The sequence below is a fragment of the Elephas maximus genome, chromosome 16 (assembly GCF_024166365.1).
Source record: "Elephas maximus indicus isolate mEleMax1 chromosome 16, mEleMax1 primary haplotype, whole genome shotgun sequence".
Classification (NCBI taxonomy): Eukaryota; Metazoa; Chordata; class Mammalia; order Proboscidea; family Elephantidae; genus Elephas; species Elephas maximus.
In genome coordinates, this window is record NC_064834.1 from 55580850 (window position 1) to 55598913 (window position 18064).

Consider the following 18064-nt stretch of genomic DNA (forward strand, 5'->3'; position numbering starts at 1 on the left):
TTTGTAGTTCATTCCATTAGACTATACCACCTGTTAGCCCTTTTTTATTATTTTCATCTCCAGATCACTGCTTGGCCTCTCCATTCTTTGATTTACCACTTTCCATGATCTTTTTTCCATTTTACTTTAGCCACCCAACTCCCATGATCATACCCATGTTCTTGTTATCACCACCTCTAAAATCTTAAGTTCAATCATTTCTCTGAAACACTCGTTCTCAACTGGGGAGAAATACTGTCCCCGCCCCCCCCGCCCCGCCCCCTGCCCAAGAGGACATTAGGCTATGTTTGGAGACATTTTTGACATGACTGGAAGGGGGCTGGAGATTGTTACAAGTATTTAGTGGGCAGAGGCCAGGGATGCTGTTAAACTTCTTATAATCCACAACAAAGAACGATATAGGCTAAATGACTATAATGCTGAGATTGAGAAACACGCCTCTAGGGCTAACACCTTCTCCTCTTTCTTTCCTTTACGGCCAACTTTTTTGTAAGATTTATTTATAGTTACTACTTTCTTACTTCAAATTATTTCTTCAGTTATCACCAGTTGAGCTCCTGCTCTGATACTCTACTGAGAATGCCCTGGTCAAGTAATTGACATAACAGACAAGTCCGTCCACCCTGGAACTGTTTATCTCTCTGAACTTCTAGGAGATCATCATCTCCTAGGTTTCCTCTTATTTCACTGGCATCTCCTTCTCAGTTAGGTGGCTCCTTCTCTGCTATGTCTTTCAGAGTTAGACTTTGGCACCAGCCTGAACACCCTTTTCTTCTGTCTACCTGCTTCCTAAATAATCTCAAACAATTGCACGGCTTTAATTATATATGTGTAGATAGCATGTCATTACCCATATGTAATTATCTATAGGAAACACTGGTGGCATAGTGGTTAAATGCTACAGCTGCTAACCAAGAGGTCGGCAGTTTGAATCTGCCAGGTGCTCCCTGGAAACTCTATGGGGCAGTTCTACTCTGTCCTATAGGGTCACTATGAGTCGGAATTGACTTGACAGCAGTGGGTTTGGTTTTGGTTTAGAATTATCTATATGTAGATCAATCCTAAATCTTTATCTCTGGGTAATTAACATTTACTGGGATGTTTTATAGGCACCTAAAATTTAAGAAAGGTCAAAACTCTTCATTCTATGTCACCAGCCAAAGCTGGGAACCTGGGCACATTTAATTATGGGTTAAATTCTGAGAAAGTCATGATTTTTTTTCTTAATGAGAAATGCATACTTCATGTTCTTAAGGTTTTTTGATACAATTGAATCAAAAGTATTATGGAAGTTCAAGTTCAATACACATTTTTCTCAAGCTCATATGAAACATTCTCCAAGACAGATCACATTCTGGGCCATGAAACACATCTTAATAAAACACACCTTACCCATACTTAAAAGAAGAGAAGTCATACAAAGTATGTTCTCAGGCCACAATAAAGTTGAACTAGAAATCAGTAACAGAAAGATAGTTGGAAAATCTGTCCAAAATGTTTGGAGAGTAAACTACACACTTTAAAATAACACATAGGTCAAAGAAGTCTCAAGAGAAATAAAAAATATTTTGAAATAAATGAAAGTAAAAGTATAACTTATCAAAATTTATTGAATGCAGTGCATAGAGGAAAGATTTAAAATCACTAATCTAATAGTCTAAGGTTCCACTTAAGGAAATTTGAGAAAAAAAGAGCAAACTAAATCCAAAATAAGCAGAAGAAAAGAAATAATAAAAATCAGAGCAGAAATCAATGAAATTGAAAACAGGAAAACAATAAAGAAAATCAATATAATCAAAGCTGGTTCTTTGAAAAGATCAATAAAACCAATAACCTTCTAGCCAGACTAACCAAGAAAAAAAGAGAGAAGACACAAGTTACTAATATTAGAAATGAAAGAGGGGCCAGTTCTACTGATCCTATCAGTGGCATCACTAGGGAGTGCAGGGGGCATGGACCACAGTGGGTGACACTGTCAGAGGGGGTGACACCAAGATGACTGTCTATAAAATTTTTGTGCAGTGTTTCAGCAGAGAAGTATTATTATATTTTTATAAAACTATTCCTCCCTGCAGTTAGATATAACAACAAAAAATATTTTTCATAAGCCCAGCTAATACATATCAATATACTTACAAGGCTAAAACTCTATGGTAATTTACTTCTTGAACTTTCTAATGTGCTCTGGTCAGAGTTGTCATTATTACCCAATTACAATGACACTTTGAATCACGTGGTTTTGTCTGTACATGCTACAAGCATGCACTGTTGTTTCGGTTGCTTCTGCTGTTTTTATAGTTGCTGATTTTGTCAAATTTTCCTGATATTTTAGCTATAATAGTGTGGTAATTAGCATGGGGGTGACACAATGAGTCATTGCACTGAGTGACACCAATCATAGTGACTCCACTGAATCCCATGAACAACTCTATGCCCCAAAATGGGATAACTTAGATCAAATGGACCAATTCTTTGAAAGACACAGTCTACGAAAGCTCACACAAGGAGAAATAAATAATCTGAGATAAATATTTAAAAAATTGGATCAATAATTAATAACCTTTCAAAACAGAAAGCACAAGGCCCAGATAGTTTCACTGGTGAATTATACTAAATATTTAAGGAAGAAATTATACCAATTCTCTACTATCTCTTCCAGAGAACAGAACCAGAATGAACATTTCCTACCTCATGTAATGGGGCCAGCACTACCTTAATACTAAAACCAAACAAAGAAATTACAAGAAAGGAGAATTACAGAGCAATGTTTCTCATGAACATAGATGCAGAAATTCTCAACAAAATTCCAGAAATCAATTCTAACAATATATGAAAAGAATTATATATCACTACCGAGTAGGATTTATTTCAGGTATGCAAGGCTACTTCAACATTCAAAAATCAAGTAATGTAACCCATCACATCAACAGGCTAAAAAAGAAAAATTATATGACCGTATTGATAGATGCAGAAAAAGATCTGATGAAATCCAATACATATTTATGATAACAATACAGCAAACTGAGAATAGAGAACTTCTTGAACCTGATAAAGAACATCTACAAAAAACCAACAGTTAACATCCTAGATAATGGCATGTGTTGTACATACTAGATGTTTTCTGTTAAGCTTGGGATTGGGAACAACAGCAAGATGTCCCCCCGGCTACTCCTGGTCAACATCATACTGAAGGTTCTAGCTAATACAATAAGACAAGAAAAGGAAATAAAAGGTATACAGATTGGGAAGGAAAAAATAAAACTGTCTTTGCTCATATAAGATATGATTGTCTATGTAGAAAATCCCAAAGAGAATCTCGAAAAACTTCAAAACTAAAAAACAATTACAGCAAGGTAGCAACATCATGGTAGCAGAGATAAGGTATGCCTTTGACAGGCTCATCATTATGCTAGACACAGTTGAAGAAAGAATCAAGGAACTTGCATATAGATCAATAGCAATTACCCCAAACTGAAAAACATAGAAAAAATAGAGTAAAAAAAGAAAAAGAGAGAGAACAGAATATTCAAGAGGTATGGAACGATATTAAACAATCTAACATATGTATAATTGGAATCCCAGAAGAAGAAGAGAGTGAGAACAGGGCACAAGAAATATTTGAAGAAATAATCACCAAGAATTTAAATAAAAAAAAAAGGAAAAACATCAAATCACAGATTGGAGAAGCTCTGAGAACTCCCAGTAAGAGATACACACACACACCTAGACACATCACGTTCAAACTGCTGAGGACCAACGATAAAGAGAAAATCTTGAAGGCAGACATGTTACATTCAGAAGAACAAAGATAAAAATTAAAGCAGACTTCTTGTTAGAAACTAAGTACGGCAGAAGCAATGAACATCTTTAAAGTGAGAAGATGAAAGAAAGAGAGAGAAGGAGGGAGGGAAAGGAAGGAAGGGGAGAGGGAGGGAGGTGCCCATCCAGATAAATAATCTAGCAAAATATCTTTCAAAAATAAAAACGAGTTAAAGACTTTTCAGACCAAAACAAAACAAATCCAGAAAATTCATTACCAGCAGACCTGCACTTCATTTATGTTAAAGGAATTTCTTGGAGAAGAAAGTATATGATACTAGTCAGAAACTTGGATCTATAAAAAGAAATAAAGATTTCTTGAAATTGTGAAAATGAAGGTAAATAGAAAATCCTTTTTTCCCCTTTATTTCTTATCACTGTAAAAGAGAACTGACTGCCTAAAGCAAAAATTACAACAATATATTGTGGGTCTATTGTATTTGTAAGGGTAACACATATGACAATAATACATAATCCCCAAATAGCACAAAATCTCCAAATATTTGGAAATTAAATAACACACTTCCAAATAACCCATGAGTCAAACAGGAAGTCACAGGAATATTAAAAAAATATTTTGAATTGAGAGAAAACAAAAACACAAAATTTGCAGAATGTGGCTAATAGTGCTAAGAGGGAAATTTATAACATTAAATGTTTACATCAGAAAAGAAGCAAACTCTAAAATCAGTAATATAAGCTTATCTAAGATTATCATTAGGGGAGTAGATTGAGGCTAACAAAACTATGGCATATTAGAAAGATTTAACTCCATGGTCCTATGACCCTGAACTTCCTGCGCCTTAGCTTTGTCTGGGGGTACTTTTAAAGAGTAATCAGGCCTGCGCCTATTTTTAAAGTTCTTTACGTGCTCCTAATGTGCAGCCACAGTTGGAAATCACTGATTTAACTGAATTAAAATGGAAAGCGGGAGAATAATGTAAAATATTGGATACAGCAGGTAATACATTGTTTCTTTTTCTCTGAAAATGCATAATTACCCGAATCACAGAATTCAAGTCTTCAATTATGTTCTTGTTGATGAGAATTGCATCAGAATATTCCAGAATTAACTGGAAATTCTCCAGTTCTACTTGTCCTTGTTTAAGGAGAATTTGGATGGTCAAATTCAACTGGAATTCCACTTTCTCTTCCTGTAATCTAAAAAATGAAATCTACTTCAAAGCAAGTAGTTATTAATATATTTATATTTCAAATTTCACCTACTGTTTGACAGTATTAAATTCAAACCAGTTTAAGGAAAAATATTCTGGAGATACATCTTCCCGATGATGAGTTTTCCTAGAGGTATCTACAGTATTTCTTCCTACTGACATAGAATTACATTTGTGCTGTTCAAAAAATGCTATGGACAGAAATACATTCATAATATTTTACTTTAGGATTAAGAGAAGATGAATATAATTTTGATTATAATAAAAATAAATTAAAGATGAAGAAAATAGAGATGTTCCTAAATAACAAATCTATTACAGTTCTGATATTATTTATTGACTTCTGAGATTATATTAACATGTTTAATCTATATGTTATTTAAAAATCTATTTCTAGGTAATTCATATTCTTCCCTATAGCCTAGACCTAAAAATGACATATAATGATGAATTTGGGAACATCAGAGCAGTATTTTTATCAACATGGCTGTAACTATGGCCAAAGAGTGAAGCAAGGACCTTAAACCAGGATCCAGGAAAAGCAAGCTCCCCTAAAGAAAAAGATATTAGTTGGGTCGGTGTCTACATGGAAATTTTCTGGACATCTGCTTAATTTTACACAAATTTAGCTTGTGTGGCTTGAGTCTAAAACCACTTTCTGGCAGAAGCTGGTTCTTTGTGTTTTTATGCAGGAGGAACAGATGAGAAAAAAAATGCTATCATTTTTCCAAAACTTGTCTATTTGTAGTAAGAACAATGAAACATGAGAATGTTCCATTCTGAAGTGTGTTACATAACATGTAAAATGTCTATTTTTTTTTAAAAACAGAATTTTTAAAGCATAACATTGGGACTGAGATGATTAAGTTTGGGCCAACTGTAAGCAAGTGTCTGTCAGTTGATGGGTCTCTTTGTAGGCATTCTCCCCCAATCACAACACAAACCTAACTTAGCTTTAGCTTAGACTTTGAATAAATGAGCATGAATGAAAGGTTCAAATTACAGGATGAGTTCACGGAACACTTTTTCAATGTTCTGTTGCACCTTTTCATCTTCCTCAACTCTCTTCCGAAGAAAAGTCACCATTTCCATTAAGCCAGCTGCTTTTTGCTTTACCTGAAGGAACCAAACCACAAACATCTCAGAACATACAGAGCTTTAGAAGTAAAAACTAGTTTTAAGTAATTTCAGAAAACATACATCTTTTGACTTTTTTTGTTACAAAACCTTAGAAAGTCCATATTTCTAAGAGAGAATAAAAGTTTAAATCTTTGCCATTAGGTAATAAAAAAAAAAATTTTTTTTTTTTTTTTTAGTATCTAAAATTTACATGGTATGTTCCATGAATAATTTGAAGAGTATCAAATCTGCTTCTTGACGAAAATCAAATACGTAAGCAATGAGAATTTTGCTTATATCTTATTTGAAAATTTGTTCTCATTACCTTAGGTAAAATTATACAATCACAGATGCTTTAACAAATATATGCCAGCCAGATGCATGTGGCATAGAATTTAGGGAATTTTATTTATTTATTTTTTTGCATGTGTATGGTTGGGGGAAATGGGGAAATCAAGAAACAACAAAAGAAAGGACTCTAGCCATTTAAACACACAAATTTTTGCCCTTTGCTACTTTTTTTTTTTTTTTAACTTTTTAGCAAAACTATAAAGTTAGTTCTAGTGAGCTAAATATAATTCTAATCTATGAAAAAGATGAATACCACTCAAGATGAGGGCAGAGAGAAGGGGAAGGCAGTGTCTACCACAGTGCTGTCCAAGAGAAATATAATGTAAGCCACAAATGTGAGGCACACATATATAATTTTAAATTTTGTAGAAGCCGTATTATAAAAAGTAAAACTAAACAAGTTGAAATTAATTTTACTAATATATTTTATTTAACACAGTATGTCCAAAATACTATCATTTCAACATGTAATCAATATAAAATAATGGAGACATTTTAAATTCTTTTTTTCATACTAAGTCTTGTAATTTGGTGTGTATTTTCTATCTACAGCACATCTCAATTAAGACTAGCCATATTTATTTCAAGTGCACAATGACCATATGTGGCTAGTGGCTACCACATTGGACAGCATAGCTCTACAAGTTCTACAGACAGGCTCCTACTTAGTCCTCAATGGCACAAAGGTTGACATTTTATTTCATTATTATTGTTAATATTACCAACTACTAACCTTGCAGAAAAACCTAAATAACTAGCTTTTCTGGAAACACTGCCCAGCTTAAACTATATATTTGATATTACTATACTAAATAAAATAAAATGGAAATGTTATTGCATACTTTCTGTTCATTTTCCACTTTCATTCGTCTGGTCATGCAGAAATGTTCCCAGACCGAGACATCCAAGCCTTCTGGCATGTTACTAATATTGTCCAATTCATCCATGGCTTTCATTAACTGTGCAAAGGCATCCTTATTTGATTTGTCAGATCCTGGTCGCTCTCCGAAAGGCACAATATTGGCTGTATCTTGGTGCGTTTTCTGTTTTTGAATCCTGGTATTACCAATTAAAGCCATCAACCTTTCACATTCTCACACAAAACATCAATGTTAAATAAGACTCTTAGCATAGGTATGACACATTGCATGACACTTTCCTTTGGTATTTGGGGGCTGCTGCGTGGATTATTCCAAAGAGAAAAGCATTCACTTTGTCCTTTCATACTCTCTAGATCCCCAGATACGACCTTGGCTGGACTAGCGACTTCTCTAATTGTTAGCATCGGCAGCTTTAGCTCAACTAGGAAACATCTCTCTTCCGTGTATTTAAAAAAAAAAAAAAATTATGCAGGCAATTAAATGCCCAAGAGAAGTGTGGGTGCTCTCTGGTTTTGTCTTGCACATTCTCTGCTGATGTATTTTTTGCAGGCAAGTAGCCTATACTATGGTCAAACGTATATGAAACTGTGGAAGTGCTTTCCCCTTTCCCTGCCCCCTCCCCCCCGCCCCCTCCCCCCACACACCCCTGCATTAATAGATTTGCTTTGTTTTCCTGGACTGTGGGTGGGAAAGGAAGGAGACGAGTACAAAGATTTGTGTTAGACACCGTCAAGATACTTTATGATGCACTGTGAGATTAGTGTTGTCACCCCCGTCTCTAGATGAGGAAAATGAGGTTCTGAGGCAAATAACTGGCCCCTGGCCACACGTACAAAAAATAGGTGATGGAGCTAGGATTTAACTCCTCCCATTTGACAGCACTGGGCTAATTATAGTCTTATGTGGCCTTGCTTCTTTCTTCACAAAGAGAACATATGTACTCGGCTTATTATAACTCCTTTAAAAACAGAAAAGCCAAGACATGAAGCACATTCTTGGTTAAGCTTGGTTGCCTGTAACCTGTCAAAGGTGAGAGAAGGAGTGTGGATCTCAGACATGAATGAACTTGTATCTTTGAAACAAATAAACTCCATAATTTCTAGATTACGTGTGATTGAAAGTTATGAAAATTTGAATTGATAACATTTCAAATCAGTGAAATGATATTCTAATGCTACTCTCAATATAAAAATCAGATATATTAGAATCCTTTGGATAGTGGTTATTTTCTATCATTTATATCTGGCATTTTCCAAACTTTTCTTAAACACAAACACAGGATATGTCTTGGGAAAAGGACTATGTGGTCAAATAATACCACTTGCTCTCTTTCTTATACTTGGAGGTCAAAGGCCAATAACAAGTTCTGAGAAGGTCTGCCGTAAAGAAACCTGTTTAACTTTTTTTTTTTTAATTCAGAATTTCCTCAAACTTATTTTATCCTGACAGGCTTTAGTGTGTACTTTCAGTTTATATCACATGGGACTCTTATTTACTGGAATACCACTTGGAAAAAACAGTTCATGAATTTGTTTTTTGACATCCATTGCCATGGATGACTTAAGGGGAACAGCTTTCATGTATAAAATGGAATTTACAATAGCACTATGCTTACAAAGATACTAAACTACTTTTAAATGACGAAAAGAAATTGTTTTTCACTGCCTACACCTATACTTTAAGATACAGGTATGATCTCCAGAAATACTGAATTATGATCAAGACACTTGAACATCATCACCCAAGGATGTTACACTGAATATTTCCATGTAATTGGGAGGAAGAATCAGAAATGTAATTACGCCCCTCTTCGTTTACAAACTTTTTCACAGAAACATGATAGGAAAGAAGAAACAAACCTTGGCCGGCGTTTAAAAAGTTTGTAGAGTAAATCCACCTGATGCATAGGAATTTCAGAAAACTCCTTTTTAAAGCTGCGATCAAGAACCTAGAGGACAAACACATCAATGCCAGGATGGCAGCTTTGTTCTAAAACCTTTTATTTGTTGACCGTGCTCTTCGAAATACAAGACTGTCCTCACTTTGATTTAAAAATCCAAGAAAACTTGATTTAGAAAGTAGATTTGTTAGGGGGCGACCCTTCACTACAAAAATCCCTCAGAAGTCTTTTTTTAAATAGGAAGTATCTCAGTGCATTAAAAATATTATTTCATAGAATTGTTTAGCTGAAGAGGCCTTACATATTATCCAGAACACTGTTTCTCAAACTTTTAAAAAGGTGCACAAAAAAATTACATTTCATATTATGTCCCAGAACATACAAATTGAAACAAAAGTTTCACAAAATAGTATTTACCCACAAAATATGCAAGGTACTGTATTCTTTTCCACTCTATTCTACTCCATCCTATTTTATTCCATTATAAAAATGTGGATCATAGCCTACCAAATTGATTTCATGACCCACTAATGGGATCCACAACCTGAAGTTTGAAAAGCACTAAAGTTTAGATGATTTCCCTCTTTTTTGAGTAAGAGAAACCTTAAACCAGAGAAGTTTATAAAAATTCATTTTACACACTGAGTTTCAGAAACATATAATGGCATGGAATTAAATTTACCCACAACTGAGAATTATAGGAAATAAAGAAATCTATGAGGAAATTAAGTTATATATCTTCTAATGTTCCCTAAATCCAGGCAGCAAGAACTCTATTGCATTGGTGAGTGGGCAAGACAATGACTCACTTTGTCTTCCGCCAGTAAGTTGTCATAGTGCTCCTTGTACATATCGAGGTCTTCTTTAGCATTCCGGACAGCCTCTGAAGTCTGGATCTACAATTACACCAGCAAGAGCTGATTGCAATTACAGACTTTTTACTACAAACAAAAGTATTGGGTGGGGATGCCAAAAAGAACAAGGAATTTCCTAGCACAAGATAGATGTCAGTGAAGTATCTACTACAGACAACATTTACAGAAGAAAGTAATCCAATTGGAGACTGAAAGAACAAGCATCCAAACACTTGTTTCTAGGTATAACAGCTCTGTATGTGACTGTGTGCCTTGGAGCATGTCCTATTCTTGGCAGGGCATTGTGGCATAATGAAAACACACAGGCTGGGAGTCACATGGACCTGAGTTGTATATACAGTAGACTGAATGCACTATACAAACAGACAACTGTTGTTGTTAGGTGCTGTCAAGTCAGTTCTGACTCAAGAGCGACCCAATGTACTGCCAGGTCCTGCGCCATCCTCAGAATGATTATTATGCTTGAGTCTATTGTTGCTGTCACTGTGTCATTAGTGTCTGCTCTCTCTGTCCGCTCTGGGGAAGGTCCTTGTCATCAATCTTTCCCTGGTTGAGGAGCTTCTCAGTGCAGGGACCCCAGGTCCAAAGGACACACTATGCTTCTGGTGCTTCTTTCTTGGTGGTATGAGGTTTCCCATGTCTCTCTGCTCACTTGTCTCTTTTATATCTCAAAAGAGATTGACTTAAAACACAACCTAATCTTGTAGATTGACCTGCCTCATTAATATAACTGCATCTCATCTTGCCTCACTAACATCATAGACATCATTTACAACACAAAGGAAAATCACATCAGATGACAAAATTTTAGACAATCATACAATACCGGGAATCATGGCCTAGCCAAGCTGACACACATTTTGGGGAGCACAATTCAATCCTCTTTTTTTGATGACCCTCTACTTTACCAAGCATGATGTCCTTCTCAAGGGACTGGTCTCTCCTGATAACTTGTCCAAAGTACATGAGATGAAGTCCGCCATCCTTACTCCCGAGGAGCACTCTGGCTGTACGTCTTCCAAGACAGATTTGTTCATTCTTCTGGCAGCCCATGGTATACTTAATATTTTTCACCAGCACCATATTTCAAAGGGATCAATTCTTCAGTCTTCCTTATTCATTGTCTGGTTTTCACGTGCATATAAGGGGATTGAAAATACCATGGCTTGGTTAAGGGCACCTTAGTCCTCAAAGCGGCATCTTTACTTTTTAACACTTTAGAGGTCTTTTGTCTTTTGCAGATGCGTCCAATTCAATTTATCATTTGATTTCTTGACTGCTGCTTTCATGGGTGTTGACTGTGCACCCAAGTAAAGTGAAATCCTTGCCACCTTCAATACTTTCTATCGTGATGTTGGTTCTTGGTCCAGTTGTGAGGGTTTTTGTTTTCATTATGTTGAGGTGCAATTCATACTGAAGGCTGTGGTTTTTGATCTTCATCAGTAAGTGCTTCAAGTCCTCTTCACTTTCAGCAAGCAAAGTTGTGTCATCAACATAAAACAGGTTGTTAATGAGTCTTCCTCCAATCCTGATGCTGCCATCTTCTTCATATAGTTCAACCCTGACACACACCTTTCCTGACTTTAAACCACTGAGTATGCCTCTTGTTCAATGTACAGGTTTTTCATGTGCACAATTAAATGTTCTAGAATTCTCATTCTTGTCAATCTTATCCATAACTTAGTATGGTCCACACAATCACATGCCTTTGGGTACCCAATAAAAACATAGGTAAACCTCTTTCTGGTATTCTCTGCTTTTAGTCAAGATCCATCTGAAATCAGCAATGATATCCCTCATTCTACATCCTCTTCTGAATCCAGTTTGAATTCCTGGATGTGCCCTGTCGATGTACTGCTGCAACCAGCTTTAAATGATCTTCAGCAAAATTTTACTTGTGTGTGATGTTATTCGATAATTTCCACATTCTGTTGGATCATCTTTCTTTAGAATGGGTACAAATATGGATCTCTTCCAGTCCATTGGCCAGGCAGCTGTCTTCCAAATTTCTTAGCGTAGATGAATGGGTGCTTCCAGCGCTGCATCCATTTGTTGAAACACCTCAATTGGTATTCCATCATTTCCTGGAGCCTTGTTTTTTGCCAATGCCTTCAGTGCAGCTTCAGTATCATTGGTTCTTGATCATACGTTACCTCCCGAAATGGTTGAACGCTGACCAATTCTTTTTGGTACAGTGATTTGTGTATTCCCTCCATCTTCTTTTGATGCTTTCTGGGTCGTTCAGTATTTTCCCCACAGAATCCTTCAACATAGCAACTTGAGGCTTGAATTTCTCCTTCAGTTCTTTCAGTTTGAAAAATGCCAAGCGTGTTCTTCCCTTTTGGCTTTCTAATTCCAGGTCTTTGCACATTCCATTATAATACTTTGTCTTCTTGAGCTGGCTTATGAAATCTGCTATCCATCTCTTTTACTTCATCGTTTCTTCCATTCACTTTAGCTACTCTCCATTCAAGAGCAAGTTTCAGGGTCTCTTCCGAGATTCATTTTGGTCTTTTCTTTCTTTCTGGTCTTTTGACAACCTTTTGCTTTCTTCATGCATGATGTTCTTGATGTCATTTCGCAACTTGTCTGGTCTTTAGTCATTAGTGTTCAATGCATCAACTCTATTCTTGAGATGGTCTCTAATTTCAGGTGGCATATACTCAAGGTCATATTTTGGCTCTTGTGTACTTGCTCTAATTTTCTTCAGCTTCAACTTGAACCTGCGTAGGAGCAATTGATGGTGTATTCCACAGTTGCCCCCGGCCTTGTTCTGACTGATGACATTGAGCTTTTCTATCTTCTCTTTCCACAGATGTAGTCAATTTGATTCCTCTGTAATCCATCTGGCGAGACCCATGTTCATAGTCACTGTTTATGTTGTTTAAAAAAGGTATTTGCAGTGAAGAAGTCGTTAGTTTTGCAAAATTCTATCATGCTATCTCCAGTGTCATTTCTATCACCAAGGCCATATTTTCCAACTACTATTCCTTCTTCTTTGTTTCCCACTTTTGTATTCCAATCACCAGTAATTATCAATGTATCTGGATTGCATGTTTGATCAATTTCAGCCTGCAGAAGTTGGCAAAAATTTTCTATTTCTTCATCTTTGGCCTTAGTGGCTGGTACGTAAATTTGAACAATAGTCGTGTTAACTGGTCTTCCTCGTAGGCATAGGGATATTATCTTATCACTGACAGCATTGTACTTTAGGATAGATCTTGAAACCTTCTTTTTGTCAATGAATGCTATGCCATTCCTCTTCAGTTTGTCATTCCCTGCATAGTAGACCATAGGATTGTCTGGGTCAAAATGGCCAATACTAGTCCATCTCAGCTCACTAATGCCTAGGATATCAATCTTTATTTGTTCCATTTCATTTTTGATGACTTCCAATTTTCCAGATTCATACTTTGTACATTCCATTTTCTGATTACTAATGGATGTTTGCAGCTGTTTCTTCTCATTTTGAGTCATGCCACATAAGCAAATGAAGGTCACAAAAGCTTGACTCTATCCACGTCATTAAGGTTGACTCTATTTTGAGGAGGCAGCTCTTTCTCAGTTGTATTTTAAGTGCCTTCCAACCTGAGGGGCTCATCTCCTGGCACCATTTCAAACAATGTTCTGCTGCTATTCATAACATTTTCACCGGCCAGTGGTTTCAGAAGTAGGTTACCTTCTTCCTAGTATTTCTTAGTCTGGAAGCTCCACTGAATCCTGTCTACCACGGATGACCCTGCTAGGATTTGAAATACCACTGGCATAACTTCCAGCATCACAGCAACATGGAAGCTACCTCGGTAGGACAAACGGACAGATGAGTGGTGAAACAGACAATAGTCAGACCATATATACAACTCTGACCCACAACCTCTGTAGCTACCAGTATGGGAAGCCAAACCACAACCTCGGAGGCAATCAGCCCCAAACAGTCAGAAATTGGTCAATAATGGCCATCTTCCTTAACTTTTGCCCCTGCTTCCAATGCATTATCAACCAGATAAAGCTAAATATGCTCTCCAAACCAATCACATAGGATGCAACACTTCTAGTTAACCTGCGTCTAGCTTCCCCAACCCAACAAACACCAACCAGGGTGTGCCTGAAGCCCTCCCCTCCCCCCCCCTTTTTTTTAACTATAAAGCTTTACCACTCCCTTGCTTGCCTTTGAGTCTCTGCCAGATGCAAATGATAGTGGCTAACTCCTTTGCTATATAGCAAGTTCTGGCTAAAAAACCTTTTTATCCTCATTTGGATGGTCTTTGTTTCTTTCCAGTTCCAATCTGTGCACTGTCACATCGAGTGGGTGATTTGGGCATATTACCCATCCTCTGTAAGATGCTCTCTTCATCTGTGAAAGAAATCTAATACTTTGCAGGGTTGTTATGAGTAGGGTTATATTTAGAAGATGCTTTGTATATGCCGTTTAACAGACTCTTAAAACCAAACCAAACCCATTGTCTTCGAGTCGATTCATATTCATAGTGACCCTATAGGCCAGAGTAGAACACTTCACCACTGTGCCACCAGGGCTCCTAACAGACTCTTAGCAAATACTAAATGCGTATGTCACATATGATACATTAATTCATGCATTCACAAATGTCCTTTATTAATACTACCAATAAAAGCTGACATGTGTTGAGATGTATTATGTGACAAACATTTTTCATTCATTGTCTCTTTAAAGAATCATGTCTTTCATGCTCATATTTAGATAGAATTTTTCTGAATATGGAAATATTTTTCATTCTATAAGCTAACCCATTCACTACCCTTGCTTACATGTTTAGTAACCGTAGGGCACCAAATGGTCCAGGGAGAACAATATTCCCTAAAGAAGAGCTTGGAAACAACTTAAAAGGTTATATGCCTTGTCTAAGATCTCACAGCCAGTTAGGAGGTTAAAAGCTGTGATTTCAACCACGAAGATATATGGCCTCATTTTATACATCACATGTCATAGGAAAGTTACATGTCTCTTCTTTTTATTGGTGTAGAAATATATATAACACATTTGACAATCTAACATTTTTCACGTGTATAATTTAATAACATCAATTACGTAAATCATGTTGTGCAACCATCACCAGTATCTGTGGCCAAATTCCCATCACAAGTCACACAGCTCTTTTGAATATGGACGCAGAAGCACGTAACCTGATTAGCAGATCGGAGTGGATACTTTCACCTGGTCCTGGAGCAAAAACCCAAGGAATACACAGGGTTTAGCAGGTATGGTGGAAGGAAGGAAGGGTCCAGGGTGAAGGAGCTCTTGCTGAACAAGGATCATATCTGTCAGCAAATGGTTGTACTCACATATCAGGCACTATACTTACTTTCTGCTCCTGATTCCTTGCAAGGTAGTTGTTCAGGCATAATTCTCTGGAGTTTAATTCTTCATCCAACAGTAAAGAGAAAATAAGGTTAGCTATTTTCAATTCCTCCTGTAAAAAAAAAAAAAGATCAATACTTCCGAAAAAGGACTTTCTATTGAGAGTCATAGACTTGGCACTAACCAAGAAAAGCCTATGATACACAAGTAAGAAAAATTCCTTTTAAAGAAAAAGGAAATGTAGACTGTTGCATAGTCAGATATTTTACCTTTTTTACCTTTTCATTGTAAGATAAAACACAGATACAGAAATATACATAAAACACATGTATAGTTTAATGAGTTATCATAAAGGTGAACACTCTTGTAACTACCACCCAATTAAAGAAATAGAACTTTGACATTAGTGGAAACCTATTCCATGTGCCCCATCCTAATCCCAACCCCAATAGTAACCACTATCCTGACTTTTATAATAATGACTTCCTGTGTTTCTTTAATGGAAACCCTGGTGGCATAGTGGTTAAGTGCTATGGCTGCTAACCAAAGGGTCAGCAGTTTGAATCTGCCAGGCGCTCCTTGGAAACTCTATCGGGCAGTTCTACTCTGTCCTATAGGGTCGCTATGAGTCAGAATCGACTCAATGGCACTGGTTTTGGTTTTGGGTGTTTCTTTATAGTTTTTATTACTCGAGTGAGTATCCCTAGCCACTACAGTCTAATTTGTTCATTAAAAATACTTTGTCATGTCTTTCAAGTCGCTTATCATCTATAGGCTCCTCTTCCTCCCTCTCTTTTCCTCACAATATACCTGTAGTTTTCCACAGCTTCTGTCATTTCCCCTAGCCTGGGTTTTACTAACTGCATACTCATGGAGAAGTTCATCAGGCTCCTCTGTCCTCTGTATTTCCTGAAAATTGGCAGCTGGATCCAGAGGCCTGATCAGACCTATGCTTGATTCTTTTAGGAAGACCATAGGTGGCACTGTGTTCTTTGATGAGGAGGCACAGAATGTCTGGCTGTCTGTCTTTTTTGTGATGTTAGCAGCTGCTAATACACAATGCCCAGGTTTATTTAACTACTGGAAGGTGCGAAGTGGTGATACTCTATTTCTACTAATCCCTTTTCACCTACTAGTTGAAATACTTTTTATAAAGGGATAACTTCTCCTTATCTATTATTTGGTTTCCCAGTGATACAGTTCATGTAGGAAAGGCAGAATAAACACTTGATGGTTTCTATCAGTTTCAAGGTAATGAACTGGCTCTCTATCATCCGTTGAAGATGACCAATTAGTTTTCTCTGTTTAAAATACCATTATATATTCATGAATTTAAACAAACCTGATTAAAAAAAAAAAAAACCTGATAGGTTTCAATTAATTATAATTATTACCTTTTTGAAGCTCCAATTGTCCCATTTAGGGGGAGCTTTTTTAAGTTGGGAGTCCCTGGATGGTGCAGTTCATGAGTTTGGCTACCAGTCAAAATGTTGGAGGTTCAAATCTACCTAGAGGCACCTCAGAAGAAAGGCCTGGTGATCTAATTCCTAAAAGTCAGCTACTGAAAACCCTATGGAGTCAGTTGGCTCCTGACTCCTTTTGATACCTCTTAATAGGGATTGACAGGTTTCTCATTTTCTTATATGATAAGCTGTTCTAAGAACCAAAAAGCCAAACTCATTGTCGTCAAGTCAATTTCAACTCATGGAAACCCTATAGAACAGAGTAGAACTGCCTTATAGGGTTTCCAAGGAGCGGCTGGTGGATTCAAACTGCCAAACTTTTGGTTAGCAGCTGAGCTCTTAACCACTGCACCCCCAGGGCTCTGCTCCCTCCCCAGACAGCCAATAATTTCCTTTCTGTCTATTTTTTATATTTGTCTATTCTGGACATTTTATATAAATGGGATCATACATTATGTGGCCTTCTGTGACAAGCTTCTTCAATTAGCATAATGTTTTCAAGGGTCATCCGTGTTGTAGTATGTATTAGAACGCATAAACCTTTATTGCTGAGTAATGGCCTGTTATATGTATAAACCACACTTTATTCATCCATTTATCAAACCTGATGGGCATTTGGATTGTGTCCACTTTTGGCTACTATGAATGATGCTGCTGATAACATTCATGTACACATTTTTGTGAGGAAATGTGTTTTCTTTTCTCTTGAGTATATACCTAGGACCAGAATTGCTGGGTCATATAAACCAAAAACACCCAAACTCATTGCCACTGAATCGATTCTGACTCATTCTGACCCTACAGGACAGGTTTAATTTGGTTTAAGGAGTGTTAAGTGATATTTCATTGTGGTTTTGCTTTGCATTTCCCTGATGGCGAAGGATGTTGAGCATCTTTTCATATGCTTATGTACCACTGCCTATCTTCTTTGGAGAAATGCCTATTCAGATCTGTTGCCCATTTTTAAATAGTGTTTTTATTATTGAGTTGTTGAAGAGTTCTTTATATATTTTCGATACAAGTCCCTTATCAGATATATGATGTGCAAATATTTTCTCCTATTCTATGGACTGTCTTTTCATTTTCTTCATAGTGTCCTTTGAAGCTCTAAACTCATCTTGTACCTTTCATGTACCAGACCTG

General features: G+C 36.7%; 1 protein-coding gene across 4 annotated transcripts in view; it reads right to left on the reverse strand.

Moving 5' to 3' along the window:
* The window catches only part of CFAP43 (cilia and flagella associated protein 43), a 109496-nt gene that overhangs the window by 5148 nt on the left and 86284 nt on the right, over window positions 1-18064 (reverse strand). For 3 of the 4 annotated variants that reach the window (XM_049856118.1, XM_049856119.1, XM_049856117.1), the window contains 6 exons: window positions 15463-15570; window positions 10055-10141; window positions 9205-9293; window positions 7307-7520; window positions 5998-6110; window positions 4821-4980 (listed from right to left, as the gene is read on the reverse strand). In XM_049856118.1, coding sequence (XP_049712075.1) covers window positions 4821-4980; window positions 5998-6110; window positions 7307-7520; window positions 9205-9293; window positions 10055-10141; window positions 15463-15570 — 771 coding nt within the window. Of the gene's footprint in view, window positions 1-4820; window positions 4981-5997; window positions 6111-7306; window positions 7521-9204; window positions 9294-10054; window positions 10142-15462; window positions 15571-18064 lie in introns of those variants that run through there. The other variant, XM_049856120.1, reaches the window with a different exon arrangement.